General features: G+C 37.9%; 1 protein-coding gene across 7 annotated transcripts in view; it reads right to left on the bottom strand.

The window, feature by feature from the left end:
- Positions 1-724: 724 nt before the first annotated feature.
- myo7aa (myosin VIIAa) overlaps positions 725-21632 on the bottom strand; it is a 47230-nt gene continuing 26322 nt past the window's right edge. For 3 of the 7 annotated variants that reach the window (XM_041995857.1, XM_041995858.1, XM_041995861.1), the window contains 31 exons: positions 19438-19532; positions 19190-19274; positions 18738-18956; positions 18443-18550; positions 17026-17235; positions 16696-16902; positions 15213-15389; positions 14289-14378; positions 14036-14163; positions 12517-12643; positions 12286-12405; positions 11797-11970; positions 10769-10996; positions 10383-10550; positions 9824-9941; positions 9406-9532; positions 8956-9125; positions 8103-8293; positions 7416-7540; positions 6936-7093; positions 6481-6634; positions 6083-6238; positions 5450-5555; positions 5255-5368; positions 3928-4015; positions 3476-3582; positions 3152-3337; positions 2927-3043; positions 2462-2545; positions 2206-2325; positions 725-1791 (listed from right to left, as the gene is read on the bottom strand). In XM_041995857.1, coding sequence (XP_041851791.1) covers positions 1699-1791; positions 2206-2325; positions 2462-2545; positions 2927-3043; positions 3152-3337; positions 3476-3582; positions 3928-4015; positions 5255-5368; positions 5450-5555; positions 6083-6238; positions 6481-6634; positions 6936-7093; positions 7416-7540; positions 8103-8293; positions 8956-9125; positions 9406-9532; positions 9824-9941; positions 10383-10550; positions 10769-10996; positions 11797-11970; positions 12286-12405; positions 12517-12643; positions 14036-14163; positions 14289-14378; positions 15213-15389; positions 16696-16902; positions 17026-17235; positions 18443-18550; positions 18738-18956; positions 19190-19274; positions 19438-19532 — 4350 coding nt within the window. In that variant the 3' untranslated portion in view covers positions 725-1698. Of the gene's footprint in view, positions 1792-2205; positions 2326-2461; positions 2546-2926; positions 3044-3151; positions 3338-3475; positions 3583-3927; positions 4016-5254; positions 5369-5449; positions 5556-6082; positions 6239-6480; positions 6635-6935; positions 7094-7415; positions 7541-8102; positions 8294-8955; positions 9126-9405; positions 9533-9823; positions 9942-10382; positions 10551-10709; positions 10713-10768; positions 10997-11796; positions 11971-12285; positions 12406-12516; positions 12644-14035; positions 14164-14288; positions 14379-15212; positions 15390-16695; positions 16903-17025; positions 17236-18442; positions 18551-18737; positions 18957-19189; positions 19275-19437; positions 19533-21632 lie in introns of those variants that run through there. The other 4 variants (XM_041995859.1, XM_041995863.1, XM_041995860.1 and 1 more) reach the window with 3 other exon arrangements.

Raw genomic sequence — 21632 nt, forward strand, 5'->3', positions numbered from 1 at the left:
AGGTTAATAATAATCAACAGCGAGGCAGAATGGTGACAAGAAAGAAAAAAGGCTGATGTTAGATCAGCAGGGTAGATTTTATATTAAACAGTGAAGGAAATGAGGAAAACAGGATTTCAGTCTGTAACAACGATCAAGTTTTGAGGAGAAAGATGAAGTTTGTTTTACTTTAACACATTTATATTCAAATTTACAAAGTGAAAAAAATCATATAAAATATTGTACTTTGGATTGTAGATTTATCTGATTACAAATTTATTTTCACCAAAAATATGTTAAAAATTTGGAAACAAAGGAAATTGTCATGATCATTAAATGAACAAAGTTTTAAGAAGGGAAATTTAAGCGCAGTTTATATCCACAAATGTCAACATCTGCTCAGACTGATGACATTTAATGTAGTGAAATAAGAAAAAAAAGCATCCAGAAGCTGTTGAGTGTGACTAACTGGTATGAACGGCTTCTCTGGAGCTTTTCATCTGTACACAAGTTTTAATGACCACCTTAGCAATGTCAGATTTGTCAGATCATAAATAAAAAGAAACCAACAAACCTAGAGTATAGGCTGGGAGATGAACTACATTACAGGTCTGATTCTACAGCTACACAAACAGCAGAATTTTTAATAAGTACTTTATGATCACTTTAACTACACTGCTTGGGGTTAAGGCCAGAAAAATCTTTCTAAACACACAAAAAAAAAAAAAAGAAAAAAAAAAAAAAATCAAAGTGAGGAAGAGATTTAACCCTTAAAAGTGCCGCCAAGACGAAAGAACAGAAAACTCGGATACACAAATATTTCTAACTGGACTTTCTGTGTGAGCATGGTAAAGCCGTGCAAGTGAACGATTTGAGTTTGTGGATCTCAGGAAGCATGCAACAAGTCCAACTTTTACATGACTAACCAGGTTTCTTTTTATTCAACCTCAGATCCACCTGGTTAGACTGCTCAGCTGAACGATCGATTGATTGATTGAATGATTGGCTGTCTTTAAGCTTTGTGGTAAAATTTCATGTAGTGCCTATTTATGTGCATATGAACAATAAGAGGTCAAAGAAGACTGCTGCAGTGTTCAACAAATTAAGCACTGAGACTTTCAAATGAGCCAAAGAAGGAAATTTAAAGCACTACTTGCTCACATACTGCTCAAGGAAGGAAAAATCAACAGGAATAAGGACAATTACGTCTCCACTGAATACATTTATAGATACTTTATCAGGTTATTTTTACATCCGGACTATATGTAGAGGCAATTCCTAATAGTTGAAGAACCAGTAAAGAATATAACAATTTTTTGCTTAAACCTACCAACCAACAAGTTAACTGAACTCTGGTTTAAATCAGGCTCTTGAGGGAAGGACAACTTACTGAATACGATTGCTATGCAAGCAGATCAGGCTGTTGAATCTAGGAACCAAAGTAGAAAGATGGACAGTTAGGAGATCTCAGAGGTAGTCATCCTCACTGGATAGCTCATCCTCATCATATTTGTAGTGGTAATAGTTGCTGGGGCCTTCACCGGGATCGTCGCTGCTCGTAGCTGAACTTTTTCCGGTGAGCTCTGACCCCTCTGAACTAGCAGAAGGACTGCGGCTCATCCTCCACAGATGGTGGGCGAAGGTCCGCCCCCAGCTGCAGTGTTGACCAATGGGCCGCAGCAGGCGGATGAGTTCAGTAGCCTCCTGCCAGTAAGAAGTTCACTTACTGTGGCCCCGTCCAGACCTCTGCTTGTTCATGGCGGTCAGCATCTGACTGATGTAAGAGGTCAACAGGTCATCCATCTTGTAGCCCTGCAGGTGTGAAAACACACACATGCACACAATACACGTTCTGTTTGGTAAGGTTTTTTTTTTATATATAACCTTGCAACATAATTGTATTTAATATTTGTGTTTATTTCTGCTGATGGAACTAAAATTAATTTTAATCATCAATTTTAAGTTACTGTTTATGATAAGATGTTAAGTTTAAAACATTTTAGAACATACTAAAAATCACCAAAAATGCATCTTTGATTTTTTTCTTGTTGTTTTCTAAGACAAATTATTTAAGAAGAATATTAGGAATTAGGCAGAATAATATGTGTTTTATTTATGTTTGTTGCACCCTTGGCTGAAAAAAATAAAATATATAAAAAAATAAAGTATTTAAATCTTTTTTACAGTTAATTTTACTACAGGCGGGTTGGAGCTGATATCACCCACCAGTGAAGTCTCACACAGCAGTTTGCTTCCTCTGACCAGGTTGCCAATAGTGATGTGAAAGTAGGTGTTCCCGCTGCTCCAGTTCGAGATCTTGGTGAAAGGGTGGGTGGTCAGGATGTCCTGCATGAACGCAGAGAGGGAAATGTTTTAATTCTCTCTGATACTAACTGCTATAAACTAATGAGTGTATTATCAATGGAGACTAAAAGAAAAGCATTGCAGGCAACTTGAACATCTCTGCATGAAGAACACCAACCTTCGCCTTTGGGTCAATGAGGCTGACTCCATGTTTGTTGATGGCGATCAGCAGGATCTCTGGGTAGTTGGGCTCTGTGGTTTGCTGAAAAGAAAACATTTTCATGTCATTACAAAATATAAAGATTTTTCCTTATATTGTCACTCAGAACTTCACATGTAAAATATGTTTCTCTGCACAGTATGCGGAATTCAGCTTCAAGTTTTACAAAAAGAAGAAAAGATGTTTCAGTTGTTGCAGACATCAAATTGGGTTATCATCTCTTTTTTTATGTATTTATTTTATTTATTATTAAATCTTCTTGATCTATTGCTTACAGGTGAGGAAATAATTAGAGACACTACTATAACCTGAGGTCTGTTAAGTCCAGATCACTCTGACCTTTGAAGAGGCTTGAATTTGATTTAGGAAAAGGCTGCTTGTAGCGATGAAGTGACGAGAGGCAAGAATCTCAGGTGTGTTTACCTTGACCTCAAAGAAGGCGGAGCCAAAAGTCGGCCATTTAAAGATGATCTTCAGGAACATCAGTTTGGCCTCCTCCCTTGATTTACCAGCTTGTTTGTTGAAGTACGCAACTACAGACTGTAACCATTACAAAGACTGAGAATGAGTTTTTTAAAAGCTGCTGGTTTAAGTATCTGAAGAGTCACTAGGCAGCAGCTACACAGTTGGAATTCTGGGTATTTTTACCCTTTTCCAGTCATCTGGGGACATCTGTCGGATGAGGTCCTGAGGAACCAGCTCCCGAAGCATCTTGGGAATTGTAGGAAAGTGGGATTTATCATCCTCAAACCTGACCCGATAGATTAGCGCTGCAAGCTGGAAAACCTCTTCTCGTGAACACTTGTGGTAGCCCCGCAAATATTTAGGCAGCTCCTAGAGCAAGAAGGATGAAAGAAAAGATTCTTATCACATATGCAGGAGTAAAGCAATTGTGTAAATAAAAATATAAATAATAATTAAAAAATTGAAATTTTTGAGCAAAATGATAACAGTGAGCGTGGTCACACTGACTTGGTAGTAGTGAAAAATGGAGTCAGCAAACGAATCCTTCCCTGGAACCGTGTTGGTCCACAACTTCTTCATGAAAAACACCTGATAAGTCAGGGAGGGAACAATTCCTGCAAGGTTGGAGTAAAACAAAATGTCAGATATGAGCTTCAAAGGTAGAATTTTTATCCTCTACAGTCCTCGAAATACACATATTTAATCTCTGAATCAACAAGAGTACAGAGAGCAATAAAATAATAAGAAGAAAATCCCTGTGTTGCCAGTAAATGGCAGATTCTTATGTATTCACAGCAACACAACAGCCAGTCCGCCTGTGGTCAGATAAGAAACATTTCTATTTTATATTTCATGTCACATTTTCACACAAGCCAAACTACAAAGTATTGCTGTTATCTGATACTGAACACACAAAAAAACATTTCATCTGCAGAGGTCGAACCGACTCAGTCACCAACCGTCTTTAGCTGGTCGAGATTTTTTGATCCAGTCTGTCAAATGTCTGACGAAGTCAAAGAAGAAATCTCCCTCCGGCACACTGATCACCTGCACAGCACACACACAGATTTACAAATATAGCAACAGACTGAAGGACATTAATCAAGAAATTACTAATAAAATCAAAATTTTGTATATTGTATTTCCTTAAGGTCCAAACCGCTTCTTGCCAAATATGGTAATTTTTTTCCCACTGTTTCAACTTGTCAAATGCAAAAATACAATAATACAATAGCAATTAAATCTTTATACAACCAGAAGTCACCCTTACACGACACATCCACATGACAGGATTGACTTACACTAGATCATCGACTTGTTTACATTATATTATATTATATTATATTATATTATATTATATTATATTATATTATATTATATTATATTATATTATATTATATTTCACCTGTTTATCTTCAGAAACACCTGGACTGCATTAACAGAATGGCTTAAATTGTAGGGGAGCTCGGCTCCCCTGAAAAGCTGATGAGCTCCCCTAAAGACGTTCAGCTGCTACTCGAAGGGGGAGGCTTAAAAATAGTTCAATCTCAGGTAACATTTCATTTTTCCATAAGGTTCATGAAGTTTCTTAAGAAGAATAATATTAATTTGTCAGTGATGTGTGTTTATTCATTTATATAATCAATAAAAATTTCCAAATGACGCAGGTGATCCATTCAATTTCTTTCACGTGCACAGCAGCATTGTTTACTTGTTGTATGGTGTGAGCTGCCCAGAGACCACTTCATTTGCTGCTTTCTGTGGTTGTTAAAAGAACTTTCCGTCCCTATGTGAGCTGTTTCTGACTGGATCAGCTGTATACTGCAGTAGTAGAATATTTTTGGCAGTAACTAAGTTTTTGACTGAATTGTCATGCACTAATATATATGCATGTGCACGTGGCTTGTATAGTTGTGGTGCACAACCAAAAATAATGCACCCTCCTGTGTCAGTCTAACCCTGATTAACAGGATGTTATGGGGTTTTCCCAACTATTTTAATGTACCTTGCCATCAACACTGCAGCCTTTTTGTGAATGTAAGCAGTCAGTTTGTACAGTACATGAACAGTTTAGCTTCTGTCTCCTGTTGCATAATCAATTAACATTTGTGACCCAGTGCTATCATACTGCCTCCATATTTAAATTAGTCAAATGACATTAGTGAGCATACACAATTTATAACTATAAATTTATAATGTTTGTCCTGCCATTCCCATCGCATAACCGGCTTAAAAAAAGTCCTGACCTACAGCTAAAAACCTGAAGAATAATCTGAAACCTCTAACCTTGTCTGAGATCTTCACGAAGAGGCTGAAGCCTTCAGGAGATTTGAGCAGCAGTCTGGTTGAAATGTTCTGACAGAAATCTTTCGCCTTGGTGCTGGAATCCACCTCAAATGCCTGCAGGTTCCAGACAACAAACAGATTTAAATGTACCGGATTATTGTTGAGTGTAAATTTATGTGCTTGAGTGTGTCTTACTTCATCTGTATCATCAGGGAAGTAGACTTTATGGAAGATTTGAGTCGTTTTGTGTTGGATGGCCTCCACTTCCACCAAATGAGGGGGATACTTCCTGGATCCATTTCTTTAATCAGGACAACAAGGTTAGTTCTGCTCACTGTTTCTGCAGTTGTTTTTGGCCTATTTCTACCTGACATCACTTTCCTCTAGGTCAGGGCTATTTAATTCAGTCCTGCGAGGGCTGGTGTCCTGCAGTTTTTCAGTGTTTCCCTGTTCCAACACGTCTGACTAAAATTATTGTGAAGAATGTAGGTGTGTTGGAGCAGGTAAACATTGAAAACCTGCCGGACACTTGCCCTTGTAGGACCAAATTAAATAGTCCTGCTCCAGGTTAATGATTTTAACTGAAGAAGGCAGAAATAATTCTCTTTGCTGAATAAACAACCATTTTTTATATTTACCTCTGACACCTTTTCACCACCAGTGCATCTATTTTTTTTGTACTTTTTTAAAAATTTTTTAATATTCTCATTTGATTTTCAGCTATTGTGCTTCTGTTTTCAGATTCATGAGCCAAATCATCAGAAATAATAATGAAACAGTTTTAGTAAAATAGGGTTTTAAAAACAAAGTGGTTGTCTTAAGTTTTACCGTAGAGCTTTGTGCAGTCTCTGCATGCAGTCTGCAGAGAGGGGGTGGTGTTTTTTGGACTGGAGGAAGCGCTGGATGTGTGGCAACAACACATTACTGGGAGGAAAAAGACCAGTACATAACCACAGAAGCTCCCAGCCTTTCTCCTCGCTGTACCTGCAACAGCATAAAACTCACATTCAGCTTCTGCAGAGAAACGTGAGCTGAAGAAGATTCTGTCTGTAGCTACTGAGATGGATGATTAATACCTGCCAAAAGCCACAAATGCTAGAGAAGAAAACTCATTCTGTGTCTAATTTACTTTAAAAAATGTCAAATGTTTACATACTAAAATCTAAAGAGAAAATAAGAAATAAATCTTATGTAAACTGGTTTTGTGATTATGTCAGTTCACACACTTGATGTGGTTGTCTGTCAGCTGTTTGATGATCTGACAGTAGATCTCATCTTTTAGAGGTTCGGCCTTCAGCGCTCCTTCAAAGATCTGGTCTGTGAGCTCGTTGACTGAGCGCGTCCGTTTAGAAGGGTAGTCTCCCATATACTTCATCATAGGTAGGATCAATGTCAAGGAATAAAACGGATGGTTATTTTGTTTTCATTTATTTCTTAATGTAAGGCAGAGTGTGTGTGCATTCTTTCCAGGTAGCAAAGGATTTTACATGTTTTAATGACTATACCAATCCGTGATTGCTTTCAGTTTTAGTTATTTAATATAAAGAAATAAAATTTAAATTTAAGATCACTACCAAGCAAACAGTCTCAAAGAAACCCAAACGCATTGAACTTGCTTTTTGATGCCAGCTGCTGTCTGAACCTGTCTTAAATTAGCCTACATCATAGGTTGAAAGGATATCTATAAAGGACATGCAGGCGTCCTGAGCCAGCTCCTCATGGTTAACAACCTTCTTCAGCAGCGGCTGCTTGAGAGGTTCTCTGGTGCAGCTCCACAATTTGTCTTTCCCACGGTTCTTAGTGACCATGACCCTGCTCAAAGTGTGTTTGGGAGGAGGTCTGAAAGCAGCAGGATACATTATTAACATGTCAGGAACAATTAAAAGCATAACCAAACTTTATTAAAGAGGTAAGATTATTGTGGTGTTTCAAGCTCAGGAAAACGGTATGCAGAGCGATTAAAGGTGATGGAGAATTGAAACTGAGTCTGGATGTGTTATAAAATAAGTCTTTTTTTTTTCCCCCTGAGAGGTAAAAATAAAAACTTCATTTTTGCTTTTTTTGTATGCAGATGCGGAAGTAGCATAGTACAGTTTTCTGCTTGAATTCAAGCATACATAACTAGGTCTATGGTACATATATGTTTAACCCATCTGTGTACCTAAAGTAGTCATAAGAGAACTCCTCCAGTGTGTAGGGTTTCACCCTGTCTTCCGACTCAGGCAGGACGATCTGCGAAACCCGAACCGACTCCTGTCGCTGGTCTGGTGTCATGGTCACCAGAGCCTGATTGTTTGGAAAAAGAAAACTAAATTTTATTGAAGTTTATTCACCACTTTGTGTGGAATTATTAACATAAAACACATATTTCAAAAGTCAAACTAAGTTGTTCTCTAAGTTAGATGTGTAAACTTTAATTCAGATGCAGTCATCAAGGATTATGTCCCCATTTTTTTCCCCATCACAATAATTTAGTTTTAATTGCAAATATAATAAAAAGATCATTTTTAGTTGGGAATCAAAGCAGATTGTTCAGAATCTAGCTTGATACTTCTTGTGTTTCCTTCAGTTTCAGTTTGGTTTTGCTATCTAAAATCACTCGTATTAGTCCTCAAACATTTTTTAAACACTTAGAAAAACAAGTAAAAGAAATATTTTTGGCTTTTTTGGGAATGTGCATCTCTTAAACTATAATTTGTGCTGAAGCTTGTAACCATAAATTAACAAATTAACAAAAGAGTTGCTTATAAACTGGAATGAATTTACAGCCTTCTCTGTGAATGATAATAGGAAAAGGATGTTGTTGTGTAAAGGTGAGAATTTTAAGTTTGTGCTTTTTCTCCCTTACCACAATGTCCTGCTGAGGTCTGGTCATTGCAGGCAGGACATAGACACAGTCAGCTGGGAAATCTCCTCGCTGATTGGTTCGTTCATTAATTCCATGTGCCCACCCAGAGTTGAGGACCTGCTCGCCGGTGTCCTGGTCCAACACGATCAGGTCTCCCTTCAGAAAGCTCAGGAACGTGGAATCCTCTGCCGCTGTGAGAAGAGGACAACATAGTTTTCACTGTGGGGACGAGAGTCATCTGTCCAACAGGTTCAGTGTAAAACATTTCTGTAAAGGTGTTGGATGAATCTGTATTTAAGTCGACATTATGTAAAAGTATTTTTGCTGGCTAGGTTTAGGCTAACAAACTAAAAAAATGCTAAAGTATTTAAGTCAAAAAGTTGATATAACAGTTAAACTCTTTGATGACAATAAAACACTTTAAAATATCAAATAAAACACAACATGATACAGTGTGTATCTAACAACAGATTATATACATATACCCAGAATTTAATGTATGAACAAAACATTTTAGGAAGTGTTTTGACCCTGAAACTCAAACAAAAATTGTTTATGTCACAGAAAAGGCTTCCAGATTTCCTAAATATAGCCACAAAACAACACTGAATCCTGGGGCAGCATGTGCTGAGGAAAGTCAATGTGTTGGTCATAGAATATTTATGATTACACATTATTTAATGCTGAGTAAAGTGCAGGTAGTTGAATACACAGATCATTGTGTGCTGTGTAAAAAATAACATTTACTGAGTTTTTGTTTGTTTTCATGGAAAGCAACTTTTCCATCATATGTGATATATGGATACAGGATGTCAAACAATTGTCTATATAGTGTCATCTGGTTAGGACTTACCAGGGTTGGGATTGTCCTGCAGAGCAACCACAAACTTGGACCTCATCCTTAGACCTTCAAGAAACGTGACCACCAGGTCCCTGATGTCCTCTGCATTGTTAGAGGTGAAGGTGTACTCTTCTCCTTTGATGGTTGCCAAAGTAAAACTCTGACCCTGCAACTTCCCTCCCCTGGATAAACAACAAGATGTAGTGACTGTGTGATGACATTTCCAGAGGACCCATTAAAACCACTATAAATCATAATCAGCAGAATTAAAAGTGCTTTCTGATCTGATACTATGAGTTAGGTTTTTTGCTTAATCGGCTTGGTTAGGGGAAACCGTGATTTAATATTACTTGTTTAAAGTTGAAAGACTTTATGACATTGTGATTAAGAGAAACCAAGTACTGGGAAATAAGCAATTAAAAGAGAGAAAATCAAAGAGAAACATGACAAAATACTTCTCACCTGCTGCTGGAAACTGCAGTGATTTCTGGGAAGGAGAGCTCTAAGAGGACCTGCTCCTGCTCATCAACAAAGTATACCCCGGTCCAGTTGACGGCAACAATCAAGTCATTTTTAGGCAGACTGGGGCCTGAGAGAAGAGATGGCAAAGTTAATAATGAAAGCACCCAGTGATGATGGACTGGAGGAATCATGGATGTTTAAAATGTCCTAAACAGGATCATCCTTTGTGACCTTATTAGTCCATTTCCTTTTTGTGGCCATTTGTGTCTAATTATCTTTTTCTTTTCTACAGAATTGTTCGAATTGATTCCCACCACCTCAAGAACCTGGTTTGTGTATGTTTGTGTTGTAAAACTAACAGTTGTATTTAAGGAAATCATCTCTATGACAACCAAAAAGAGTTGTAAAAGATTCACACCTGAGAACTTGAATGCTTCATAGAAGCGAGAGAAGAGTAGAGGCCACTTGTGGCGAGCAAAGTCCACCACTTCCTCCTTCACCTTCTGAGGATCAAACCTCTTCTGGGTGTAGATGCCCTGAGCAGACAGAGAATAGAAAATAAAGTGCCTTATTGCCACTTTCTCTCCAGTACTACTGCAATTTATTGTCACTATTCACCAAGCTCCAACATGCTATTCTCACACTTTAATTTAGCAGCCTATAATTTTAATATTAAAACTAAAGTTGAGAATGATGAAAATGTCATGGTCTTTCTAAGTAATAAAACAGACAGACAATGCAACTTAAGGCAAACATAAATGTATACAGCTTGACAATCCACTGAATCCTTTAGCGTGACTTGGTTCATTTTGTCTACTCCAATTCTAGGTTTAAGGGTTTCTTTGTCTGATCAAAAAGAAACACCTTACACCTACTGAATGCTTTATTTTAGTGGTCACAGTTACAGCCATCCCTACAAGCCTGGTTGAAGAAACATCAGCTCAGACACGGACAGACTTTGTAACTGCAATGAGAACCTTTTTATGTGCAGCCATGATGAAATGAGCCCATTTCTCCACAGTCCGGGAGGTGCTGATCTCTCTGTCTGGGATGTACGACGGGATGAGGCTCAGCAGGCGCTCCAGAAGAATCTCTGAACCATAGTCAATGTAATACTGCTGCGAGGCAAGCTCTGCCAGATCGTCCTGGAGAGATAAGGACACAGATATACATAAGTGTGTTTAGATTTCTGTTATCCCAAGAGCAAAAAACTTCACTTCAGAGAAATGTGAAAAACTTTGTATCATCCTTTCTGCTTTCTGCTGTGAAGAAAGCTTCTACAGAGGCTTCACATAGAGACAGACCTCCTAAAATTTCAAAATTTTCTTAAAAATAAACCACGAAGTAAAAAAAATGCGGTCACCCTGTCAGAGCGGTATTCTCCAAACTTGACGCCTCTGACGATTTGTTGGTAGATGAGGTTGGTGGCGACCTGGTCATCAGTGGGGTTGTGCCACGGTGTAAAAATCTCCTTCCTGAAGAACAGCCTCCAGGGGGCGTTCCTCTCCTGAGCTCCCTGCTCCTTTGCATACTGCTCGCACTGCGACACAGCGTCCATCACATGATCGTTCCCACTGCCTAAAGAGGAGACCTGCAGGTGGAGGAGATTGCAACACTTTTCTATCTTATATAAAATAAAATAACTAGAGTTTCCACCTAGTACCATTAAAAAAAAACTGTAACCAACAGCTGCAAACAAAGCACATTACTGGATAGTAGCTGTTAAGGGAATATCAGTAAAGCTCTATTTAAAGCAAAGTTATTTATTTTTAGAAAGAAAATTACTGTTTAAAACAATCAACATTTAGCACAATACTTCTAGATCAGATTTTTTACACATTTATTATGTAAGCAAAGTAATTTTGTTTAATTTACTTATTTACTAGGTTTGTTTAATGGGTATTATGGATTAATATGACCCCTTTTGTATAAATAAAAGAAAAGTAAAAGGTGGAAAAAATATTTGTAGCAAGGTTAGAGTTCAAAAATAAACTCTGTGGGATGAGTGGCAGCGTGCCAGCTCTACATACAAGCGTGTCACAAGAACTCATACACATATTATAAATGATTCATTTACAAAACATCAATAAAAGAGAGAAAGAGGGAGAACTTAAGTAATGCTCATTTTCTACTGGTATTACTAGAAAAATTTAAATATGTCTAATGTATCAGATATAGATAGTTTATGATTACTTTGCACAAATAAAACAAAGTAAATGTAAGAATAAATACAAAAACAATGGAGGGAAAAAATAAATAAACATATTTTAAATAAGAGAAGACCTGTGTGTGTGCGTGTGTGTGTGTGTGTGTGTGTGTGTGTGTGTGTGTGTGTGTGTGTGTGTGTGTGTGTGTGTGTGTGTGTGTGTGTGTGTGTGTGTGTGCGCTTACCTTGTCAAACAGCGCGATGTACAGCGAGAACCCGAAGCGATCTCGCAGGTTGATCTTGTCAGACAGAGCGTTGCAGAGCTCCTTGGCTGTGGTGGCCGAGTCGGTCAGCAGTGTTTTAGTCGTGCCGTCCATGAACGTCACCGGCAGCATGATGGGCTTCTTTGACTTGGTGGCCTGGATGTTAAAGTCAGGGTGTGAGTCAGCTTAATGACTCATAAATCCCCTGTTTCAAGCTACAATATTTCCACACAGCCAAAATCTCACTTAAAATTCTGCAATTATTTGCAGTGTAGGAAACACAGACGTAAACTAAGCTTTGTTTCTATGGTGCCTTTCAGCTAAATGATCACATTTTCTGAAGAAAATTGCAAGAAATTCAGTTTGAGTGTTCATGTAAACATTTTTAAATATTTACTAATCACAAATTTTAAACAAAAACATTGTGACTGACTGATTCCCATTCACAACCAAACCGGTGTGTGTTTGCACCTGCAGCTCCAGCCAGGATGGAGGTTGTGTTCTGGTCCCATTAACAAACGTTCGTCTCAGCCTCTCTTCACAGTACGGAGCGTAACCTGGTGGTCCACTATTGATAAAGTTCCTCAGGTACTGCAAGAAAAAGGAAACACAACAGCTTTTAGTTGAGCTGTTTTTGACACATTCTGGGGGATCAGCAGAAATAATCCCCTGAAGAATCAAACAAACTTGTGAAATTCTGACCTTGACGAATTTGTCTGATGGTGCGAAGCAGCCAACACACAACGAGATGAGGATCCAGCCGCGAGCATGAGAACTCTTGGATGGGTTCTGACTCAGCTGCTTACAGATCTGACAGTAGATCTCATCCCTAAGACACCAACACACATACACACACACAAACACACATCATTTTATTAATACAGGTATCATTTTCTCCTGTACAGGTAAACAAGCTAATGGCTCAACTTCACCTACTTTCACATGGGGAGGGGAAAAAAATCTGAAGAGGTTAAACTTTAGTTGTACAACAATAATATTATATATTACAATGATGGTATAGAACAACTTCAATACCCTGCTCGACCGAGGCAGTTTAGTTTGTGGTGTGACGGCCTCGGTGACCTTCGGTGTTTGAACTGAACCACTGCGACATGCCTGCAGTTTAATAGTGAAACTTGTCTGATTTTGTCTCATTTAAATTTAACAGTGAAATGTCTTAAGATGGATTGATTTATTAGCAACAACTACACTTGTCTTCATGAGCGGTGATATGCAGGTTCATGAACCATTTTTATGTATTTAATATCAGAAACACTTCACACACACATCTGATGCACACTGAACCACAAGCAGCCACGAGTGGGAAAATGTACACGCTACACATGTTCGGCTGGGAGCTGAATTTCGGACCAACAGTAAACATATAAGTTCAAGTGAAGATGTTTGAACTGAGCCTATAAGGTATAATTCATGTCCAAACACGCTGCTGAAAATAGTATTACATTTCTGACACTAAAAATAATCAGAACTAAATAATAGTTTTTAAAAAATGTTTTCATTACAAAGTAATTACAGTGTAGGCCATTGTTAATTAATTCTATATCTGATAAAAAAAATTAAATGTCTAACAAATAAAAATACCCAATTCACCATCACGTAACAAAGAAATTAGTTTATTCTGATATTTGAATAAGAGAATTACTCTTTTTACAAATGTCTTCACAATTACCTACAACATAAATAAAACAAGAAGCATCCAAATGCACAAAGTTATGCAACCGAGGAAAATTAGATCAATCTTTGCTTGACCTTTTCAAATCAAGCCCAATTTTAAGTTCTTTGGAGTATAAATAAATTCTTATTGACACTCCAAATGTCTAAGTTAGATCAGGGTGTACCCGCCTCTCGCCTGATAGAGGCTGGGATAGACTCCAGCCCCCCACGCAACCCTGAAGTGGATTAGGCACAGAATATGGAAAGATGGATGTTCAAGCTTGAAGAACAGATTTTTAGACATGTCCTGATTAGAAGTTTCTTTTTTGCAGTTAGATAAACGCAGGCCTTAATCTTCAAGTTAAGCTGGGGACTAAATGTTCTTTCTTCATTATTGCAGAAATGTTTAACTAAACTGGCTTATTGGCAGATTTGTGAAGGATGTAGCTTTTGTTTCTTCCATCCACGAGTGCTGGAGTGTAACGCTGCTTATAACAATGAATTTTATAACCTGAGCTTCATCATGACACCTAACTGGTTAATGTACCTCAGTGCAGGCCTCAGGATCCCGTTGCCGATGATAAAGTGAAGTTTCTCCAGGTTAGATGTCGGCCGATCCTCCAGCATGCTGTTGCCATGGAGACCATATTCGCCATCGTTGAGGCGCTTGGTGACCTGAAATACATCACACACAATTTCCCTTTTTTTAAAAGTCCTTTTGCAACTAGAAGAGGAATCCTTAAAAATAGATTCAGTTTTTAAAACAACAGACTCTCTCTCTCTTTCTCTCTCTGTCTTACCTCCTCTGTGATCTTGGATTTCTTCTTCAGGGTGAGCGACACCAGTTTGTGTCTGACACTGTTTTTCTTGACGCTGTCAGAGTGAGGCGTCTGAAAGCGAGACAGAAGAACAGCTCATGCAGTCAGATTTTTCTGCTGGTGGCACTCATAATACATCATGGATGTGACCTGTTATCTAAAAACTGAATTATAAAACATTTATAAAAACAATATGAATTGTATGGAAAAACAATAATAGGGAGAAGATCTAGTGACAGCTTACATAGCACACATATCACAAAGATATCTGCCAAGTTTATAGTCAAAATCAGAAATTCTGAAGGAAAAAATTAAAGGGCTTTTTGATGCTTTGTCTTGCCATAATCGCCATGACAACAGTAAATTCAGTTTAACAGTTTATCTGTTTTAAGAGCATAAGTTCATGTTATATGTGAAATTACTTCCTACTGGTCTTGAGTTAGCATTAGTTTCCTTTTAATTAAAATAAGGAAGATTATTTTTGCAACCTTTTCCCTCTGCATGTGACATACCTGGTTCCAGCTTTCAACAATAATGAAACGATACCTGTTTCGTGATAATATACAATATATAAGCATTTATCATTTATGTTTTGCTTTGGTTTTATTCTTTTAATAAAAACTTAAAGTATATTTACTCTTTCTTTTATTGTATTCAAATTGCTTTGTCAGTTTTATTTATTCATGTAAAAGTAAAATAAGAAAGACACTAAAAATAAATTTGGGTTTTTGGTGAAGTAAAAGGAAATGTAACAAGACTCAAACTAAGTTTTTGGATATCCTCTGTGACTTTCATCAGAGAATACATCCTATATCCTAAAGTTCGTGCAGCTTCTTTTAACTACAGTAAAACCACAAACAGTGAATCAAGTACAGTATGAACTAAAACTGTCCATTCTGTCCCCACCTCTCCCTCCCCCTGCAAAGCCTGCAGCTCTCTCTTGTAGGTCTTCTTCCCCAGCGTCTCGTAGATCTTGGTCATGACAGGGATCTTCTCACTTCCATCGCTAATGGCTGTGTGGTACTTGGGCTCTGGCAGATCTCCCATGAATCTCAGCACCGTGATCCACACTGCCAGAGCAGCCTGAAAGGAATGATACAGTATGTTTAGCTTTGGCTCAGTTTTTCTCTGTAGGAATGCCATGTTATGTTTGTTCCTGTTTTAATCAGTCTTGGTGCTTCCGTTTCATATTGTTCGCTTCATTAGCCTCATAGCAAGTTGTCTAAGTCATATTTTAAGGTTTTATAGGCACTGATGCACAGTCAGTCAGCAATATTGGGAGAGTACAGTTACAGATATCACAATTTATCCAAAATCTGACTCTGGCAAAACGAGGCTAAAGATGTGACTAATTTCACTTTGCATTAGCTTTTGTTTTAGCTGGCTGAAATTACCATGTGGGTTTGGGCCACAGGAATCTGCTCCGATGCAGGCCAAACAAAAGGATGAAGCTCCAGTCGTAATCAAAGGCGGTTTTGTATCACAATAAAACTTAAGCTAAAGTTGTCTTAAGTTGTTTCTTTTAGCTGCCACTGTCATGTTTACGCTGATGTTGTTTACATGTGTGCAATCTTGCTGTGTTTATTTATACAGAGCTCTCTAACTTATTACTAACTCTAAACCTCTTTTCATCGCTGCTTATTTTATGGTTAATTTTTCTACCTTGTCTACATATAGACTCAATAATTGGCAGTTTTATTTACAATGCCTACTTATCTATGAAACTAAATACTTTTTTTTTTAAACACCTCAGAAAGCTGTGATCTCTTTCAGGATTTAGTCCTGCTATCATTTCCTAAAGCCTGTGATGAAGTGAGACAAGGGAACTCAAATATATTTAAAACTGTGTAAATTTAAAGAAGCTCACCTTATGGTATGATGTCAAAGCAACTTTATTTAACATAAAAATCGTTATATTAAGATTATTTGATGTACATTGTTTTAATTTGTCTGTCTTCTGTGTAAAAGTTTACATACTTGTCACATCTTTATATTTGCGTTGTTTTAACTTATGCTGTCACTTTGTTTGTCAGGGCTTCAAGATTAATAAAGAGATTTTTAATCTCAAATTACATTTTTTACTGGTTAAATCAAGATTAAATCAAACTATCTTTTAACTGCAGTGTTTTGAACCAATGCTGCACTTTAATCCACAGTTTGGGATTACATCATTTATGAGACCACCTGACAAAATGTTCGTCACCGTTTTGACCAAAGACAGATTGTGCAGTTCTAAAAGCTAATTTAATATCTCTTTTGTTTTTTGTTTTTCCGTTCACTGAAGTTTAACATATTCAATGATGCTAAAACCCTCATAAAGACCACTTCTAACCCAACCTCAACCAGCAACTAATATCTGCACAGATGGAAGTAATCGAAGGCGTCTTACCAGCTGGTCTCCCTCGTCGTCGTGGAACAACAGCGGCTGTTTGAGAGGTCTTCTAACGTACGTGTGCGTGGTGGTACCCTGGAAATAGGTCGCAGCAAACTTGGCAAACTTGTACTCTGACAAATCCTCCTCATCATCATCTTCAGGAAGAGGAAGAGCCTCATCCAGATCTTCCTCCATCAGTTCTTGATGGGTACGCTCCAAGTCCTGCAGAGGCAGCAGTTTCAGTGTCTGCTATCTAAATAATGAACCACTATGAGCTGGTGTTTTATGCAAAAGGATTTATGTTAAAAATATTCTTTAACATATTTATATATTTATTTAACGAACCTCAAACCCAGCAGGAGCTTGTCCTTCCTGACCTGGTAAGGAACTCGTTGTCCCCAAGAAGCCAAACATCTTGTCCACCATGTCGGAGTCGTTGACTGGCTCCATCCTGGCTTTCTCCATCTGTTCAACCATTTCCTTCTTCTTCCGGGCTTCCTCCTTCTCCTTCTTCTCTCGCTCCGCGTCCTCTTTGGCCAGTTGTGCCAGTCGCTCCTAGATGACAAAGTGAGTTAATACATGCAGTCGTTTAAACTTTAAAACAACAACAAAAACAAGGCTCCTACTAGTGTTTTGTGCCTGCTACAGCAATGTACGCAACTACAGCATGAAGAGTGTCCTTCTGCTTCTGCAGCAGTACAAAAACATACAAAAAGTTAAAATAATGTTGCTCCAATGATCGTCAATCACACAGTTTTATGTTAAGAAAAAATCTGACCTTTGTGTGAGGAGAAGAAACAAGATTTTTTTTCATGGAAAACAGACTTGTTGATCATGAATGTTGTTTGTAACCAGCTGCATGTTACACATATTTGGATGCATTGTAGTAAAATGTTTACTGTGAATCATCATTTGCAAACGTGGAGTATTGTGAGTTGACTTCAGTAAACAAGAAGAGCAACAAGGGAAGATGGAGAGTATCTGGTTGTGATTTCTCATCATGAATCCAAACACAAACTAATCTAAGCCAAGACTTGGTCCAAAGTTTAACTTTAGATAGTTTTACTTACATTCAAATGTAATAAAAACAAAACACCAGAAATGTGCAACAGTCAACATATTTACAGAGTCTAAATGAAGCAGATTATTGGCTGCTTTTCTTCAGAAACATTATTTATTAAAAGAAATGATATCTTTATGACAATATGAGTGAATCCTGACTTTAATCTGGTGCTGCAGCAGACAAACAGAGAGTCAAAGGACAGTCTGAATTTTATTAAATCATCAGATGCTGAAGCTTAATTTGTTTTCCTGTTAGTTTTAGTCCAAATTTTATGGCATTATTTTTAAAAATTTGGATGATTTGCTATAATTTTATACAATGATGTTCCTACTTTGCTTTTCTAAAATGTTTATACTGAGTTGAATGACATGCTTGAATAACACATTTTTAAACTATATGCAATGTTTAATTAAGGAATCAGCCATAGTTGTTATTGCATTATTATTTATCACGCAATTTAAAACAACAAAGTTGAACAAAGTGCTAAAATGTGCACATGACATTAAAAGCTATTAAAATAAACGGCATATGAAAGACATTAAACATTTTAAATACACTTTTATAAAAATAAAATAAAATCAGATCAAACTAAAACCCGATCAAAATGTCAACATGTCATTCTGTGCTAAAGACCAAGGTGAACAAATGGGTTTAAAGATTTTTTAAATGTTTTTAAAAGTTTTTTATAAATATGTGTACCTGGTGTTTGCGTTCAGCCTCAGCCTTCGCTCTCTTTGCAGACATCTGGTTCCTCAGTTTGGCTTCTTCAGCCAGACGCATCTTCTCAGCTTCCAGCCTCCTGCGGTACTGAGAGAAGAGAAAGGAGTCGCATTAAAATCTGGTAAAAAAAAATAAAATAAAATAAAATAAAATTACTAACAAAAATGACTTAAACTGTACAGTATGTATAATACATTTATGCTTTGTAAAAATCTAAAACCAATCATGTAGACTGAACAAAACTGTGAATTAGTTTCCACTACTGAGTGTTTACCTCGCCCTTCAGTTTCTTGTACAGTCGGCGGGCGATCATGCCTCTGGTGTAGGCCTGGATGGTGATGACGGCCCACAGTCGATGCCTGAAAGCCCGACGCACCAAGAAGCCCCGACATCGACCCTGAAAACCGGTGATTCGCTGACGGGCCACGTGATATGAGGCACACAGCTTCCTGGAGCGAACCAGAGCCTGGAGGCGAGAGAAGCCCGCTCGCATCTGAAGAGACGCAAATCAAGAGAAGAAGAAAAATTTATGGTCACATGCTCAACGTTAAGCCACAGTCGGCTGCTCACTTATACTATTTAATTACTTACAATACCACCTAGGCCGTTAATGTATGTTTTGACATTTAATGTATGTTGAGACATACTTCATGTATGTTGCTTTTTCTATGCTCATATCTCATTAACACACATGCCACATGGATGTAAAACAAAGATGCTCCTCACAGCTCCATAGTTTTTCCTACAGCAATAGCCTCTCCACGTCTTCTGGATCAACATCGCCGACTTTCTCAACCTCAGGAAGTTTGATCTGATGAAAGCAAATGAAATAGTTGATCCAACTTTGAACATTTTAAGAGAAATAAACAGCATTGTTCTATAAGAATAATCAACATTTTAGAGTTTAATCACAGTAAAACAACCAGTTTCTTGCTTTCAGCAAAAAGAGTGAGATTAAGTTTTTTAAGACCTACCTGTCCTTGAAACCTCGAACCACCTTCTGGATGAGGATAACCTTGTCTGTGATGGCTTTATCTCTCTCGATCTCCAGCAGCATGTCGTGGTGATCCTTCAAGAGTAGAAGGAAAACGTACTGGTAAGTGGCACAAACCAAAGTGAGAAAGCTAAATTTTTGGATACCAATAAAGACCACTGGGCTGACTTAACAAAGCAGTTTGCTTTTCCAGATAACACGGCTAAAAATGGAAAATGTCCATTACCAAGTCATTCTGAAGTCAGGAAATGGCTGACTCAAAACTACCCTAGAAGCTTTAATCTGGCAGCTTTCTGCCGTTATGAATGACAAATGAACATAAACAGAAAAATTCTCCCATCTCTCCTTGTCCTGTGATCTGTCCGTCCACCCTCTGGCTGATCTGGCCACGTCCTGTGGGGGAAGTGTGGGTACTGCCCTGCTTTCAACCTCTGCACTCGCTCCTTCCTGCTGTGCTTCCCATCCAGCCGAATAAGAACTGACAGAGATAAACCTCACGTCCAGAAAATCAACTGATTTCCTTCACATTCACCTACTGGCTGATCCATCTAAACCTTCCTGTCTTCATCCCGTTACAGTGTGTGTTTGGTTTTCATGCAGAAAAAGAAGCACCCAGACAAGGAAAGTACGTATACTTCCAGAGAAAGAATAGAAAAATTTTCTATTTACAGTCTTCTTCGCAACTGATTCTTTTGAACATTTGTACTGGTATCAGAAACAGCTGATGACGCTCTCACCACATCTGTATTTTACAACACAGATGTAATGTTTTAATCTTTTCTAGAGTCAAAAGAAACTGGAATCTGGTGTAAATGACTGCACTGGTTTCTGTTGTTTTCATCAGATTATCAGGAATTAGTAGGAATATGACTTTACACTCAACTCCTCAACTTAAAACCTCTGTGTGACAAAGAAACCTCAGATAACAGCTTCAGTCATTTCTGAGGAAACAGCCTTATGATAAAAATAATAATAATAATAATAATAATGATTATTTATGAGTCGGGATAAACCCAGCTGTAGCTTTAAACAGTTACAGAGTGATATTATGCTCCATGTTGTCAATCAGCTGAAGTAAAATCATCAAATAACTTTCAGAGTCAATGTGCAACATCTAAAGAACGTGTGAAAGTTTAACAGCAGGTAGCAGCTGTATCTCTGTCCTCTTACAACTATTTTTTTAGTACAAACACGTCATCACGCTGTAAAACTAAACTTTCTGCGGAAAGAACTACTTTGACAGAAGGCGTTGTGCAGGAGAAAATAAACAGCTGAGCCTCAGTTATGATCAGCTGATATTTTCATTTAACCTCAGGGGAAAGAAAGTGACACCGTCCCCACTGTGACCCGCTAACATACATGCCTTGCCAGTGACCTCTGACCCCACAACAACATCTGCCCATACTGGACAGGAAAGATGTTTTATGCGTGTGCACCACACTCTCAGATAAAACAGTAAAAGAAAAAGAAAAAACATGCACACAGGGCGGAAAACAAAACACACACCCGTTCCCATCAGCTGACATGAACTGGAAACAATCACAGCAGAGCTTTACTGCAGGGATGAACTGGTTCATTCCCAGTAAGCTGCAGCTGAGCAGGATAAACATGGTCTGTAAAATCTTCAGCCACTTTTGTACATTTTTACAACTTTATGAGTCAATCAAGCAGCAGAAACTCAATGTGAAGATGAAGAGTTTCATCTGCTGAACAAACCAAACATCAGGTGTGTGTGTTGGGGTGAACAGGAGTTTCTAAACATGAATGTTAGGGGACAAAACTGCAGCCTGGCAGCATGTTGAGAGTCTCTAGTGGTGGTGAAGTAGTGAGGAGCCTTTCAGCTCCACGGAGGATCCACATGCTACCAGATTTTTCTGGAATCTGACCTCAGTAAACAAACACGGTTGATGTATGTGTTCTTGCTTTCATGTCATGAGACATATTTGTATTTTTTGGTTCTAAATAAGATTTAAAGGCTATAGTTTGATCAAAACAGACTTGAAATAAAGTTCAGTTTTGATCTCGGCTGTATGTTTTTATTGTCATCCTGATGGAAGATTTTATGTGATAAATCAGGATCAGGATTAGCACATGGTTACATGACATAGTGTCTCATACTGTGAATATTAGGATGTGAGGAAGCGTAAAACTCACTTGGCTACATGTGAAGGATTT

The sequence above is a fragment of the Melanotaenia boesemani genome, chromosome 9, assembly GCF_017639745.1.
Source record: "Melanotaenia boesemani isolate fMelBoe1 chromosome 9, fMelBoe1.pri, whole genome shotgun sequence".
NCBI classification, from domain to species: Eukaryota; Metazoa; Chordata; class Actinopteri; order Atheriniformes; family Melanotaeniidae; genus Melanotaenia; species Melanotaenia boesemani.